We start from the raw sequence: 14,107 nt of genomic DNA on the forward strand, positions 1-14,107 counted from the left end.
GTACTACACAACCAGTTACTTGCTTTGTCTTGAAAGTGTCTTCAAATTATTACAGACCAAAGCTACAAAATAGAAAAGCTACCAAGTAGAAAACATAGTCTTCACAGTAACAGAAACAACCAAACTACTCCCCCTTTTTAACACAAATTTGGCAAAGGTGCTTCAAGAAAGTACACTTTGTGCACAGAACAGTACACAGAACAGATGGTCATAGAGTTATTGCAGACCAACTTCAACAAGAAAGTCCATGATCTCCTTGCACTCCTGAGCTTCTTGACTACACTCTCTCTCACAAGCAATCTTTCCCTGACAAACACATTTCCACTTCTGAACATTTGCTTCAGGATGGAATAACACATTGTCTATAGGAGTAGGGGAAACATTCACATGAACTCTCTTGTCACTTACCTTTTTCCTAGCATAAGGCATAATGTCCTTCACATCTGGTTCAACATTCGTCTTTGAATCACTAACATGAACTTTCTTCCATTTCAGAGATCTTGTCTTGGTACACAGACTTTCCTTCTTTCCTTCCTTCTTATCCAATACAACAGAAACATCCTTGTTGGTCCTGAGAAAATGCCTAGGAGCCTTCACAATATATTTCTTCTCCTTCTCTTCAAGCCCTCTTGGTTTCCACTCTTTCCTTGCTGGAGCTACTTGTGGATTAGTCCTTGGTTGATCATGAGAATGAGGATATCCATATAGCTTGTAACAGTAGGGCCTTATATGACCAAGTTTGCCACAGTGATGACATCTCCAAGTAGATTTCTTGGATTTTCTGAACTGAGGGTACACATGTCGTACAGAATGATGCAACATTGGGTCTGGCATTGGTTGTTTAGTTTGCTTTTCAGATGAAGCAGACTTATTTGCATTCTTGTAGCTGAAGCCTATCCCTTCCATATCTCCAACTGTTTTCCCAACTTCCAGAATCTCCTCTAACACATTGGTACTATTATTCATCATACGAATAGACTTTGTCATACCTTCAAGTTTTGAGTTCAAAAGAGTAACTTCCTCTTGTAAGCTACCATTGATGATTAGAAGTTGCTTCTTTTCCGCAAGTAGATTATTGACGTTCTTTACTTCTTCTTGCAAACTAGCATTAGTGCTCTGAAGCTTCTCATTCTCCTCACGCAATTTGCTGATGATCTTTACTTCTTCTTGCAAGATGGAGTTATTACTCTGAAGTTGCTTCTTCTCAGCAACCAAATCCTTGACTTCTTTTCTCATTTTCTCACCATACGTACATGATTCCTCCCACTTAGCCAGTAACAATTTGTAGGTTTCAACTAGTTCTTCCTCATCACCATCACTTGAGTCAGCATCAGAATAGCACTTCCCAATGAGAGCCTTTACATGAATAGCCTTGGTTGTATCATTCTCATGTTTGCCTTTGAGTTGAAATTCAGTATTCTTCACATTGTTCGACACATTGTCCAGGACATTTGTATTTGACGTTCTGCCCAAACTCTTCAACGCTTTGTTAAGTAATGATATAGCTTCTGCAATACTTGCATCAGTATCCTTCTCCCTCTGATCTTCATCTTCTTCAGTGTTGGACACAAAAGTTATACTCTTCGCCTTCTTCTCAGATCTACCATTAAGAGACATCTCAAAGGTTTGCAAGGAACCAATGAGTTCATCAACCTTGATGTTACTGATGTCTTGAGCTTCTTCAATGGCAGTTACCTTCATATCAAACCTCTTGGGGAGAGACCTGAGAATCTTTCTTGCTAACTTTTCTTCAGACATGGGTTCCCCTATGGCAAAAGAAGAGTTGGCTAGATCCCTTATACGCATGTGAAACTCATATATGGATTCATCCTCATTCATCTTCATAGTTTCAAACTGAGTTGTGAGAAGCTGAAGCTTTGACATACGAACTCTTGATGTTCCTTCATGGACAGTCTTGAGAATCTCCCATGCTTCTTTAGCCACAGTACATGTGTTGATTAACCTGAACATATTTTTGTCAACTCCATTAAAAATAGCATTCAAGGCTTTGGAGTTTCCAAGAGCTTCGTCATCTTCTTTCTTTGTCCACTTTTCTTCAGGCTTCAATTCAGTTGTGGATGCTATCACAGGATGTTTCCACCCCTTGACTATTGCCTTCCATGTTATACTGTCCATAGATTTGAGAAACACCATCATTCGAGCCTTCCAGTAGTCATAATTGGTACCATCCAAAATTGGTGGCATATAGATTGATCTTCTTCCGTCCATAATGTTGTCCTTGAGAACAGAAAATATTCCCTGGAGCTCACCCAACATAATAGGGTGCCTGCTCTGATACCAATTGTAATTACGGTTCTCGCACAGGACAGATGTCGAACGCGATGCTAGGACAACCGGTTCGACAACTGACTAACAGTAACACCATAAACTTTAAAAAACAGAAGTAAACAGGACACAGTAATTGTTAACCCAGTTCAGTGAAAAACTTTCACCTATGTCTGGAGGGTTTTCACCCAAAGAAAGGCAATCCACTATCTCAAGATTCAGGAATTACAGACACTCATGAACACCACAGTTCATAGTTCACTTCCTAATCTACCCAGTGTATTTCTACTTAGTATCCTAACCTAATTATGAGAGCCCCTCTCACTTTCCCTCAATCACTGCCACAATGATTGGTAACAAACAATCAACAATCAGAGTTTGAAGAATCAAAGAACACAGAACACAACTTGCTTTATAGAATCAGGGAGCAAAGTTTGTTCACAAGAAACAAGGACAAAGAACAATGAACAACCCTAAAACACTTGATCTCTCTCTATTAGCTTCGGTGATCTTCAAGCTTTAGGTATACATCCCTTTTTATATACTTCAGCAGCAGTAGCAAAGGCACTAGGGTTTGCTTGGGTTGAAGTAATAGATTGCAACAACAAAACAAATCAAAACTGAATCTCCAAGATATTGTTTTTTTTTTTTCAAAAGTAAAGATAGAAACAAATCTTTTAACAAAGATTGTTTCAACAAATAACAACCCACAAATAAAACCCTTCTGGAACAGCTACTTGATCCTCAAGTAACTATAAAAACATATCTTCATAAAATCTTCAAGGGCCCACATCACGTTCCAAGCAAATGACTGATGTCCTAGCTTCACGAAATCAGATGTCAAGGCATCTGCTTAGACATCAGGTTGTTTTTGACAAAATGCAGACAACAATGTAACAACACATTTATTCTGCACGACACTAATTAAGGTTTCCATTTTAGTCCACTTCTACTTCTGATGCAGTTCAACCATTATACACCAAGGTCCACATACTTAATTATGACATGATAGCATAAATATATACATAAAAGTTCTTACTACACAGGAATGAAATTTTTTATAACTTATTTGATGTCATATTATTAATAAGTATTAGAATGATTTCAGAATTGAAGGATGGAACGAACGAAAGAAAGAATGATTTTAGAGCTGTGTTGTGATATCCCATGGCAATGAAGAGAGGCATGTTGGTTTAAATGAAAATACAATAATATATTTAATAAAATATTAAATAGATGATAAATAAATATAAAATTATAATAGGCCCTAAACATAGCTCATTATAAAAGGCAAAAAAACTAATTTTAATAAAACTTTGTCGTAGGGATGGGGGATGAGGACGGGGATGTGAAGAGAGAAAGAACTCCCACCCGTTGCCATCCTTATCTATGACAAGACTTTGAGAAGTTGTTTTCAATTGTATAGAATAGACAATAATTATCATGGAATCCTAAAATTAATTTGACAAGTTATGAGATTTCTTGACGCTAAAAATGAAGTGTGAAAAATGGCGGTTTGAATGTGGCATTTAGATATAACCGCCAGTATTTTGTGTAAGAGATTAGTTCTTCAACCTTCATAATGTATATGAAAGATACGTTGGTATCAACTGCCACTACTCATATTCAAGTATGCTCAACCCTTTTTAATTGCATGCATCCTCAAATTTTTCAACGCTCCCAATTGTCAAGATGTGCGGTCCACTTTTACTCTTCCCCAAAGACTCAAATTATCTCTATTTTTTATTTTTGAATTAGAGTTTTTGTTTCTCCCTTGCTTCCTCGTTGTTGATTACAAGTGTCGATGAACTTCTCTCCCCCATGAGATTATCATGTATGATGTATGATTTACATCTTCCATTCTTCTCACTTATTTGAGAATATTGAGTTACATGGTTGTCTATGGTATTTGAAACATCATTATTCTCATTTCGTGGGAGAATATTCACTTGTCTAAGTACCTTTGTTGTCTGTTCATTTTGATTTCAAGATAGTCCCCTTTTCTTTATTTTCTTTCTTTATTGTTAGTCGATTTTTCCTCTTTTCAATAAAGTACACTTTAAATTTATCCTAAAGGTATGTCATGAACTGACATCTTAGCTGTGAGTAACAGCTGTGGGGACAATAAGCGACAATGGAAAAAAAAACAGATCCCAAAGTCTTAAGAATCAAGAGGGCTTGAAGAAGATGTTCATAGAACAAGTGAACAAACATGATTTATTTTTCATTTGTTTATTTTAGATTTAATTATTGTTTTGCCTCTCATTCACAAATATTTTTCTGTTTTCGTAATTATAATTTAAAAGAAACAAGTAGTTAATAACGCAATCTCAGTGAGACGATACTTTTAGGAGTAAAATACACTCACCCCCCTCAAGATTTGTGAGAATAACACTAAGCTCCATTCTTATCCAAAATATGCACTCCACCCCAATAATAATCTCACAATTACACTTAACTCAATTCTTCTCTAAATTCTACACTCCACCCCACCCCCTTTAACACCATCCAAAAGATGCTAACGGAATATTCTTTTAACTCAAAATTAATTAATTTAAATATAAATACATTACATTATCTTCTAACTAAATAATAAATATACTTTTTTAAATAAAAAAAGTAGCACGAGATAATCATTGCTCATTCAAGTAAACAAATCCTTGTTATTTGGAGGGCATCACAAATGATTTACAATAAAGCATGTTCTGGCCTTCTTGGTGTAATTCCAAATTCATAGAACTAGAACATTTCTTAAACGAGAACAACTTCTGTTTTACTTCTTCCAGATCTGAGTTACGTAGCTTCCAGCTAAGTTTGAAATCATCCTCTTCAAGGCAACAACATTTTCCATATCAAATTTAGCAAAACTTAACTCAATGTCAGAACCATCAAAACTCAAAAACTTTACCACTAAGTTTACTAAAAAAATTTGTCAATAAGATTACTAAACTTTCAAAATATAATTGTGTTATGACGATATGTGATTACCTTAGTTATTAGGTTGTATGAGCACTTGAGCACATGACATTTTAAGTTCTAAAATATAAGTTGTTTAAGGTTATACACAGGTATTAAGAACTCATCATTTGATAAATATTTTGACTGAAATGCTCCATATTTAAATTTGAGTTATATTAGAGAGAGAAATATTTTGACCATAATAAACATCAAGTTTAATTATTATTTTTTATTTGGAGGTATTTAAAATATTTTATAAATATTTAGAATATTTAAAAAATTATAGTACAATTATTATTTGGTTAGAGGATAATGTAATTTATTTATCATTTATATTTTAATTAATTAATTTGAGTTAAAGGAATATTCTGTTAGCATCTTTTGGATGGTGTTAAAGGGGTGGGGTTGAGTGAAGATTTCAGAGAAGAATTGAGCTAAGTGTAATTATGAGATTATTATTGGGGTGAAGTGTATATTTTGGATAAGAATGGAGTTAAGTGTTATTCTCACAAACCTTGAGGGGGGTGAGTGTATTTTACTCTACTTTTATTATTGCGATAGAAATGTGCACTTGTGGAATATCAACACATAAGTTTGTTTGATTCTCAACTTCAAACTTAAAGGGTTGCATATCTTCCCACTTGGTCAGACTATGGGACATGCTCTCCTATTAAGGTGATCACAGTCCAGCCCAGACTTATATGTGCTCAAAAGACTCATTAAGGGATGCGTACTCTCTTACATGTTAGTAACTGCTATGTAAACCACAACAACTATAAAGAAGAAACAGATCTTCAAGAAACAAGAATCATAGAATGAATATTCGTAGTGAAATGGAAATAGATAGTACATAAGGAGGATGTGAGTGTCGCCTAACATGCGTATAAAAAGAAATTGACAACACTATAAAACAAAGAAAATTACAGATCATGCTACAATAGAAAAGTCCTAATTGGCAGAATAAAATGAGCTAAAAAAAATGATAAGAATGTTCATTTGTTAACTGTACTGGGCCATAATAATAATGTTTAAGGTTTCTTTCCCGCACTAACTTATTAGTATCAGTTGTAACCTTTGCTTCTTTCAATTATTTAATTACACCTTATGTTGCATCTATTTGAGTAACATAATTCAAACTTTGTGTGAATAAATTTTCACTAACATAAATGAAAGAGATACTACCTACAAATAATAATGTTAGAGAGTTCATGATAACTTTTTTAACAGCATTAACATTTCCAAGAGTTGTAGCTGTCATTAAAATTTACAGTTCTTTTACCAATAAAGACATACTACCTAGAATGAAAGTGCATTTTCATTTTTTCAACTAGTATATCCAAACACACTAAAAGGGTAGATGAATGACATATCTAATTAGAAATACCAATTAAATTCATTAAATATCATTGACATTTAGCTAAGTATATTTACATGGATGTAACCAAATCAACAACTCTATGCAGATCATTCTCATGGTGATAACATAAAATATTTAAGAAGATACTCAATACAACATCTTATATAACAAAATAACATGTTTTTTACACATAAACCGTCTCAAGAACACAAGATTTGAGTTTCCAACATATTCCTTTAAACTACTTAGATATTCATTCAAATTAAGTCAAGTCATATTTATAATGCTTACACCCAACTCCTTCTATCTACACTTATATGAATGGAGTTTAAGCAACAGGTGAGATCCCTGAATTCTCGCGATCTTTGTTGGGACAATCAAATCCTTCTACTCTAACCACCGCTGGTTTAGGTCCAAGACTCACCCTAACACATCCTCTATTGACGGATGCCGAAGATGGAGATGATAAACCTGTTGGTGATAAAATTGCTGATATAGGGGTGTTTTTCTCATCTCCAAATCGAGCATCCCGGACAATGGGATTAGCAGTCCGGATCGGAGGAGACCCACAAAAATATGGAGGAGATAAGGCTACTTGATTAGCAAACTCTTCCGCATGAAGCTCCTGTTAAAATCAAGATATCAATCAATAAATCTAAGTAAGAAGCCATAGAACATCCATTGATAAAAAATCTCAATATATGTCATTTACCATACACATTACTCAATAATACCCCAAAAATATATGCAAAAACAACATTTATAATAAATCAAAATAATTCTACACAATCAAATACATGCAACATATTTACAAAATTCATACATGGGTCATTTTATTTTTTATGAAAATGAAACTCAAGACAAAATAAATGGTGGCAGTTTCAGACAGTTTAGACAATAATAAAAATGATGAAATCAAACATATCAAATGTTCTTGGGTTTCACTCATAATATAGCATGCAAGACATTTAAAAATTCCATACATGAGCTATGCTATTCCTACGGGAAAAAAAACGCACGACAGCATAAATGGCGGTGGCTTCAGACAATTTAGATAATAATAAAAATGATGAAATCACGTATATCAAATGTTATTGTCACTTTCATATATAGCATGCAACATATTTAAAAAATTCATATATGACGTATGCTATTTCTTAGGAAAACGAAAGGCGCGAAAATATACATGGCGGTTGTTTCAAATCATTTAGACAATAATAAAAATGATGAAAGCACACATATCAAATGTTATTGTATTCCATTTCCATAATATAACACACAACATATTTAAAAAAATCATACGTTAGATAAGTTATTTCTTATGAAAATGAAAAGCACGACAGTATAAATGGCGGTTGTTTTAGATGGTTTGAAAATAATAAAAATGATGAAATTGCATGTATGAAATGTTCTTGCATTTCGCATACGTAATATACAATGTTTCCTTCATACATTACTAGCATACAAAGATTATCCTAACCGACATCTATTTATCCTCCTAGGTTCAAATATAAACTAGATAATTTGTAAAATAACTTACCTTATTTAACATAATTTGTAATAGCTCTGCCTTAGCTTTTGAATCAGAAGACTCGCCTTGTTGACTGTGAAAAAAATTGAAACACAGAACATGTCAGAACCTCAATGGCTTCAAAAACAAATTTAAGTGATCAAAACTTTAAGGTAAAGGAATTAAGTATAAAAATTACCTGAAATGCATCTTGAAGTTCCTCATAGGCATGTTAGATAAAGCCTCAACTCGGCGTGACTTAGGGAAAACGTTAGGCTCTTTCTGATTAGCAAGGTTAATAGAGGCTATCATCTCTTCACAGGCTTCCAAGGCGTTCCGCTGAAGACTATAATCGTTCATCTTCAAATTCAGCTTAATTCAACAGAAGAACGCCTAAACAGCAAAATACAACAAAATTATATTGATGATGGCATATGCAGAAAAATTTCACCCACACACACATGATGATATATTTCTATAAATTTTAACCCATGTCACCAATCTCCTAAAAGCTCCATCAAGCCTTAAGATCCACGCACACAGGAAAATAATAACAACAATAATTAACTTCATCAAGAAACTACATAACACATTTCATTCTTTCCCAACTTTCCAAAATCTAAAGATAAGGTTATGAAAATTTTCAAAAATCCCTAACAGATCTGAGCTCAAACCTTGAAACATCCTCAAATTGTTTTCAAGGTCATGAAAACCCTTGATGAAACAATCTTTGATTCAATTCAATACCCAAATAACCAATTTTTCCATTTCAAAAACATAAAACCACACTCAAAACAAAAGAAAAAGGGGTCTTAGATAGATCTGCTACCACTGCCCAAAATAAATTTAAAGAAAATGAATATTTTGTAAGGTAAAATAGATTAGCAAAGTAGACAGTTAAAATTCGACCACGTCTGTTTTAGGAAAAATGTTATGTTTGCAGTTCGAAATTCTGAAAAAAAAACAACGATATCAAAACATGAAAGTTAGGTCAGATCTGACCCCAAGAACGTCGAAAACACAAGGATGTGGGGTAGATAAATAGATAGATAAAGATACAGATAGATAGATAGATAGATAGATAGAGAGAGAGAGGGAGAGAGAGAGAGAGAGAGAGAGAGAGAGAGAAAGAGAGAAAGAGAGAGAAACCTTGACGAAATGGAATCCTCTGAGAGAAGAATTGAAAGTAGTTGGCTGCTACTACAAAGAAGGGGAGGAAGATAACTCTTATAGCTGAAGTGACTTCATATTGCACATGACGAAATGTTGTGTTGGGAAAATAAAGCGCCACACGACATCGTTTATATCCACCCGTGATTTTCTCACATGTTTTCTCCTAATTGTGCATTGCTTATTGAACTTGCCATAATCTCTTCTAGAATGATTTTATAGAAAAGAACCAATGTTTATTAGGAGCATAAAAATTTACTTTAATTATCTTGTCAACATATATAATTTTTAACTTTTAATATAGTAATAGAATTTGTGTAAAAAATTAAGTTATATACACAGGGAAAATATCAATTTAAATGATTTGAATTGATTTGCAACATAAGAAAATATATGAATTGATTAATCATTAATTAATTAATTTACATATGTAGATGGACCAAATATGGTTTTGTGTTTAATATTTGAATCTCGATCAATCTCTACCCCTTTTAAAATATAGGCATTTTTGCATTATTTTTATTATTATTTAATTCTAGGTAAGTTTTCATTTTATATCCAATTCTTTCAAATTTCTTTTTCCTCAAATTTTATCTAAAACTTTGCCTTCATAATTTTTTTGTAGAAATTTGATTATTGTTGTTCAATTTATATTTTTTTTAGTTAAATGAACAAAACCCTAACACGTAGGAAATTAAGAGAGGACAATACTAAACAAAATAATTAATACTATTAAGAATCTCCCGTGAAAAGGGTTCATAGGTTGCCAAAGCTTGTATGGACCAACTAAAATAGTAGTACAGTACATGGTGCACCACCAGGTAAAACTTAAAAAATTAAAAATTACGTAACCTCCAATTTTCTAAAATATTATTTTCTTCAATCTCAACCCTTATTCCCATTTGATCTCTCTCTCTCTCTCTCTCCTAGTTTCTGGTCGTCGAAGCGGAGTTTTCGCCATGGCCACCCCTCAAAAAACCTGGCAAAAGGATTTTGCGTACAACAAGATCGTTTAATTAAGGGTTCTTCTAATTCACATGCAACTTTAAAATGGGGAAAAGGGAAAAAGAAGACACAAGAACGACCATCTGAAAAGCCGTTAAATCGCCATGGCCACTCTCCCCTAGGTGGGGATATGAAAAACAACAAAGGTTTCAAGCTTATTTGGAAAAAGTATCTAAAAAACAATGGTAGCATGCTTCCAAATATGCTTATTCATGGGGTTAAGGTTGTTCTGCACTAGATCACAAACCTAATTTTCACTTCACTGTTGGAAATTTCGTCTTTGTCGTTCCTTTCTCTCTGCTGCCTTCATCGTCCCCGTTTGTGTTATGACTTTATTATCTAGCGTGTTTTTCAAGTTAGTTCTAGTTTTCAGTGAGTCTCTAATACCTTTGTTTTGTTTCATGCTTCCCATTTCTACAAAATCGCATGCATAAAAAAGAACTTTGACATTGTTAGCCTAAAAATCGTGCTAAGGTGTTTGGCCTCAACAACGAATAACATTTCAAATCTTCAATCATGAGAAGGTGTTTTTAGATCTACAATCAGGCGCACACGAGAAAGCCCTTTGTGGTGGAAGACGTAGCACTTCGGGGTGGAATCAGAGGTTTGCAACCCCATCCTAGATGAGGAGGTAGAGGGAGTTGTAGAGGAACTCGCTACGGAGATCCGGGGGGAGATCGAAAAGGAAGACATAGGGTCTCCATGGTGCATTAAAATTTCTCCTTTTCTATTTCCTGCATTCATGGTGGGGGATTTCGAAGCTTCTTTTATGAGGAAGAGGGAAGTGTGTAGGGGAGCACTAGTGATGGTGCGACGGGCATGTAGTTTCCCAATGGCAACCATGCATTTTTCCAGTGACAACTCACCTTCGAAGGTCATGATATTGTGGAAGTGTACAGAGTTATTATTGTCTATATATTTTTATTTTATCCTTTATATTGATAATTAATATTTATTATTAATATTAAATCTGAACCATTTAAAATATTTTATCATTATATCAAAGGTCATCTCCCAAATTTAAATTTATTGGTCCATGAATTGCATACTAGAGACCATGGTGGACAAGGTTCACATTAGCCACCGTCTTATTAGTGAGAATTTGGTTCATCATTTTTCTCGTAGATAAGCTTTCATTCTTATTTTATTTCCTCTTAACTTTCCTAAATTTCGTTTTATAACTTACTTCGCTATAAGTGGAATGCCCTAAATATAGAGACTCGTACATATCCATACAATTGAGTCCTTAAGTTTTCAAAATAGTGTAAAGTGCTTCAAATCATTTCTATTTTACTTAAACCTAATATAAAAAGTCGAGGAAAAACCTCTGAAATATTTCAATAGTTGCATATAGGTCTATATACATAAAAGGCAGGATGTCCATGACGTAGACGTGTAGATAAGCCGAATTCTCATTGAATTTATTGTTCCATTCGAGGGCAGTCGCACAGATTTGGCGGATTACCCGTGAAGAATCCGCCAGTATGAAAAGTTCTTAATGTTAATTGAGTACTTGGTTCTCCAATAGATTGGTCAGCTAGAATTCCTACAATTTCTCCCAATGACTAGGACTCCATGAATAGGACTTCGCTTGTAACATAATCGCCTTAAAAAATAGCACAAAAAGTGAAATGAATATTCAAATAATTGGTTTATATAGATTGTTAGCAATTGAGTCCAAACATCAAATAACATGTCTATAAATGGGTAAAATATTACTCCATATGTTCCTCATTTTAAGACTTAATACAAAAAATTGCGCTTATTAAGGAAGCAATAAATGTGTCTAATTAGTTTTTAAAAAATGCATACATTCTTTCATATTTACCCTTTGTCATTTTCTCTTACTAGTAATCATTGCATTAATTGTAGGTGGTAATTAAAATTTTGAAATGTAAACACACAATTAAAGTATAGGGGTATATATGGAAGAGTACAATATTTTTTGCTTGATTATTGTAAAATGTCTTATATTTAGGAACATGAAAAATATAAAATTAAGTCTTATAATTAGGAACGGGGGAGTATTTCCATTTATTCATTAAAACATGCAAATTCTTGGAATCCATAATGGATTTTTCCTGTTGTAATAGAGGGGGAAATTCGAAAAAGAGGGGAGAAGGAAAAAATTGAAATAAAAATACAGTTTTTTTTAGGAATTGTCAAAATCACCAATGTGAGAAATGTTACCCAAGCCTAATGGATTAATTATATTTAAGATTAGTGAATTTAGAATTTTATAAAATGATATTCAATTAAGCGAGTTTGATTTTAGTCTCTCTAAGGAAAAATTACGTTTAATGACAGTAAAAAACCGCTAGTAATTGTAAAAATGACTACCACTAAACGTAATTTTTCATCAGAGGTACTAAAAATGAACTCGCTTACAAACTCAGAGATTAATTTAACCATTAACCTATTTAATTATTATCTATAAATAATCAAATTGGTGCATTGACTTGAGTAAAAAATTTCACATATTCTTCCATATACCACCTTCATTTAATATTATATATCTCACATACCACCTTCATCTAATTTTTACCTATTACAATTCTTCTTAATCACTTAACCAATAACCATCATTCTCTTTCTTTAATATAACTTAACTTTAAGTAGGGGTATTTTAGTCAAATTTAAAATCAATTAATGAATTTTTAAACTGTGTGTTGCCTTAAACAGTAACCATTTTAGAATAGAATAGAGGGGTAAAGAGTAATAATTAATCTCAGGATCTAATATTACGGAACTAGTTCTAATTTTTTTTTTGGTCAAATGGAACTAGTTCTAATTCCTCATAGGGTTAATTGAATATCATACAACTCAATGGGCTTACTTTCAGGTTAATTTACCACGAAAATAAGGTAAGCATTTAAGGGGGATACATTGCACCCGTTCGAAAGAAAATAAATGAAACAAATACAAGCTTTTTTTTCGGGGTAAAAAACAGATGCTTTAAATATGATGACGAATCATCAATTAAGACAATTAAGACCCACTATAGTTATATTCTCTCTCAAGTATTGTGGATAAGGTTGAAAACACAGCACAAATAACCCGGGTCTAGGCAAGTCCATGAGATATTTCAACATCGAATGAAATTCAAATATGAATTTTTTTTTTGAAATACAAATATGAATATTTAGAAGCGAAGAACTTGCATCAGTATCTCAATTCAAACATGAAATCAAAGATTTCCTTGTTTCCATTAGGAAAGATAAAAATTAAGACTAAAAGAATCGAACGTTCGAGTATTATAAAATTTATTAAAAAAGAAGAGAAGGAAGGACATATAAAGTAGATATATTGGCAAAATCTTGGGGTTAGAGTTTGAGGGAAATGATATTGATGCTATTCGGGGTTTGGAAAAGGTGTATAAGGATCATTTCGAGACTTGATTTTTCATTTGTTTCTCTCGGGCTTTGTTTTTGCTTTTGTTTCGAGTTGGGATTTTTTCGGCTTAGAGGAGTTTCTTTTGTTCGTCGGGTGCCTCTTCTTATTGGGGTCTCTCGCGCCCCCAATGGGCCTAATCCTTTATTTTTTAAAAACAAAAAATATATGGATTTTACAATAATCCAACAAAAAGTATTGTACTTTTTCATACATACCCCTTACATTAATTGTGTTTTTAATTTCAAAATTTTAATTACCACCTACCATTAATTACTACTCATCCAACTATTTATGGATATCCAACTATTTATGGATTTTGGTATATCGATGGTGAGTGAATCCATTTATTGGTGGAAATCAATAGGTATAATGAATTATAATGGATGAAATGACAAATGGTAAATATGGAAGAATGTATGCATTTTTTA

The 14,107-nt window shown here is 33.1% G+C and overlaps 1 protein-coding gene across 1 annotated transcript; it reads right to left on the minus strand.

The window, feature by feature from the left end:
- Positions 1 to 6,929: 6,929 nt before the first annotated feature.
- Positions 6,930 to 8,471, minus strand: LOC130735282 (uncharacterized). The gene is made up of 3 exons (XM_057587347.1): positions 8,311 to 8,471; positions 8,142 to 8,205; positions 6,930 to 7,226 (listed from the first exon to the last, which is right to left on the minus strand). The coding sequence occupies exons 1-3, from the start codon at positions 8,469 to 8,471 to the stop codon at positions 6,930 to 6,932; spliced, it is 522 nt and encodes a 173-aa protein (XP_057443330.1).
- Positions 8,472 to 14,107: the final 5,636 nt, after the last annotated feature.

This window comes from Lotus japonicus, chromosome 2 (genome assembly GCF_012489685.1).
Source record: "Lotus japonicus ecotype B-129 chromosome 2, LjGifu_v1.2".
Lineage (NCBI taxonomy): Eukaryota > Viridiplantae > Streptophyta > Magnoliopsida > Fabales > Fabaceae > Lotus > Lotus japonicus.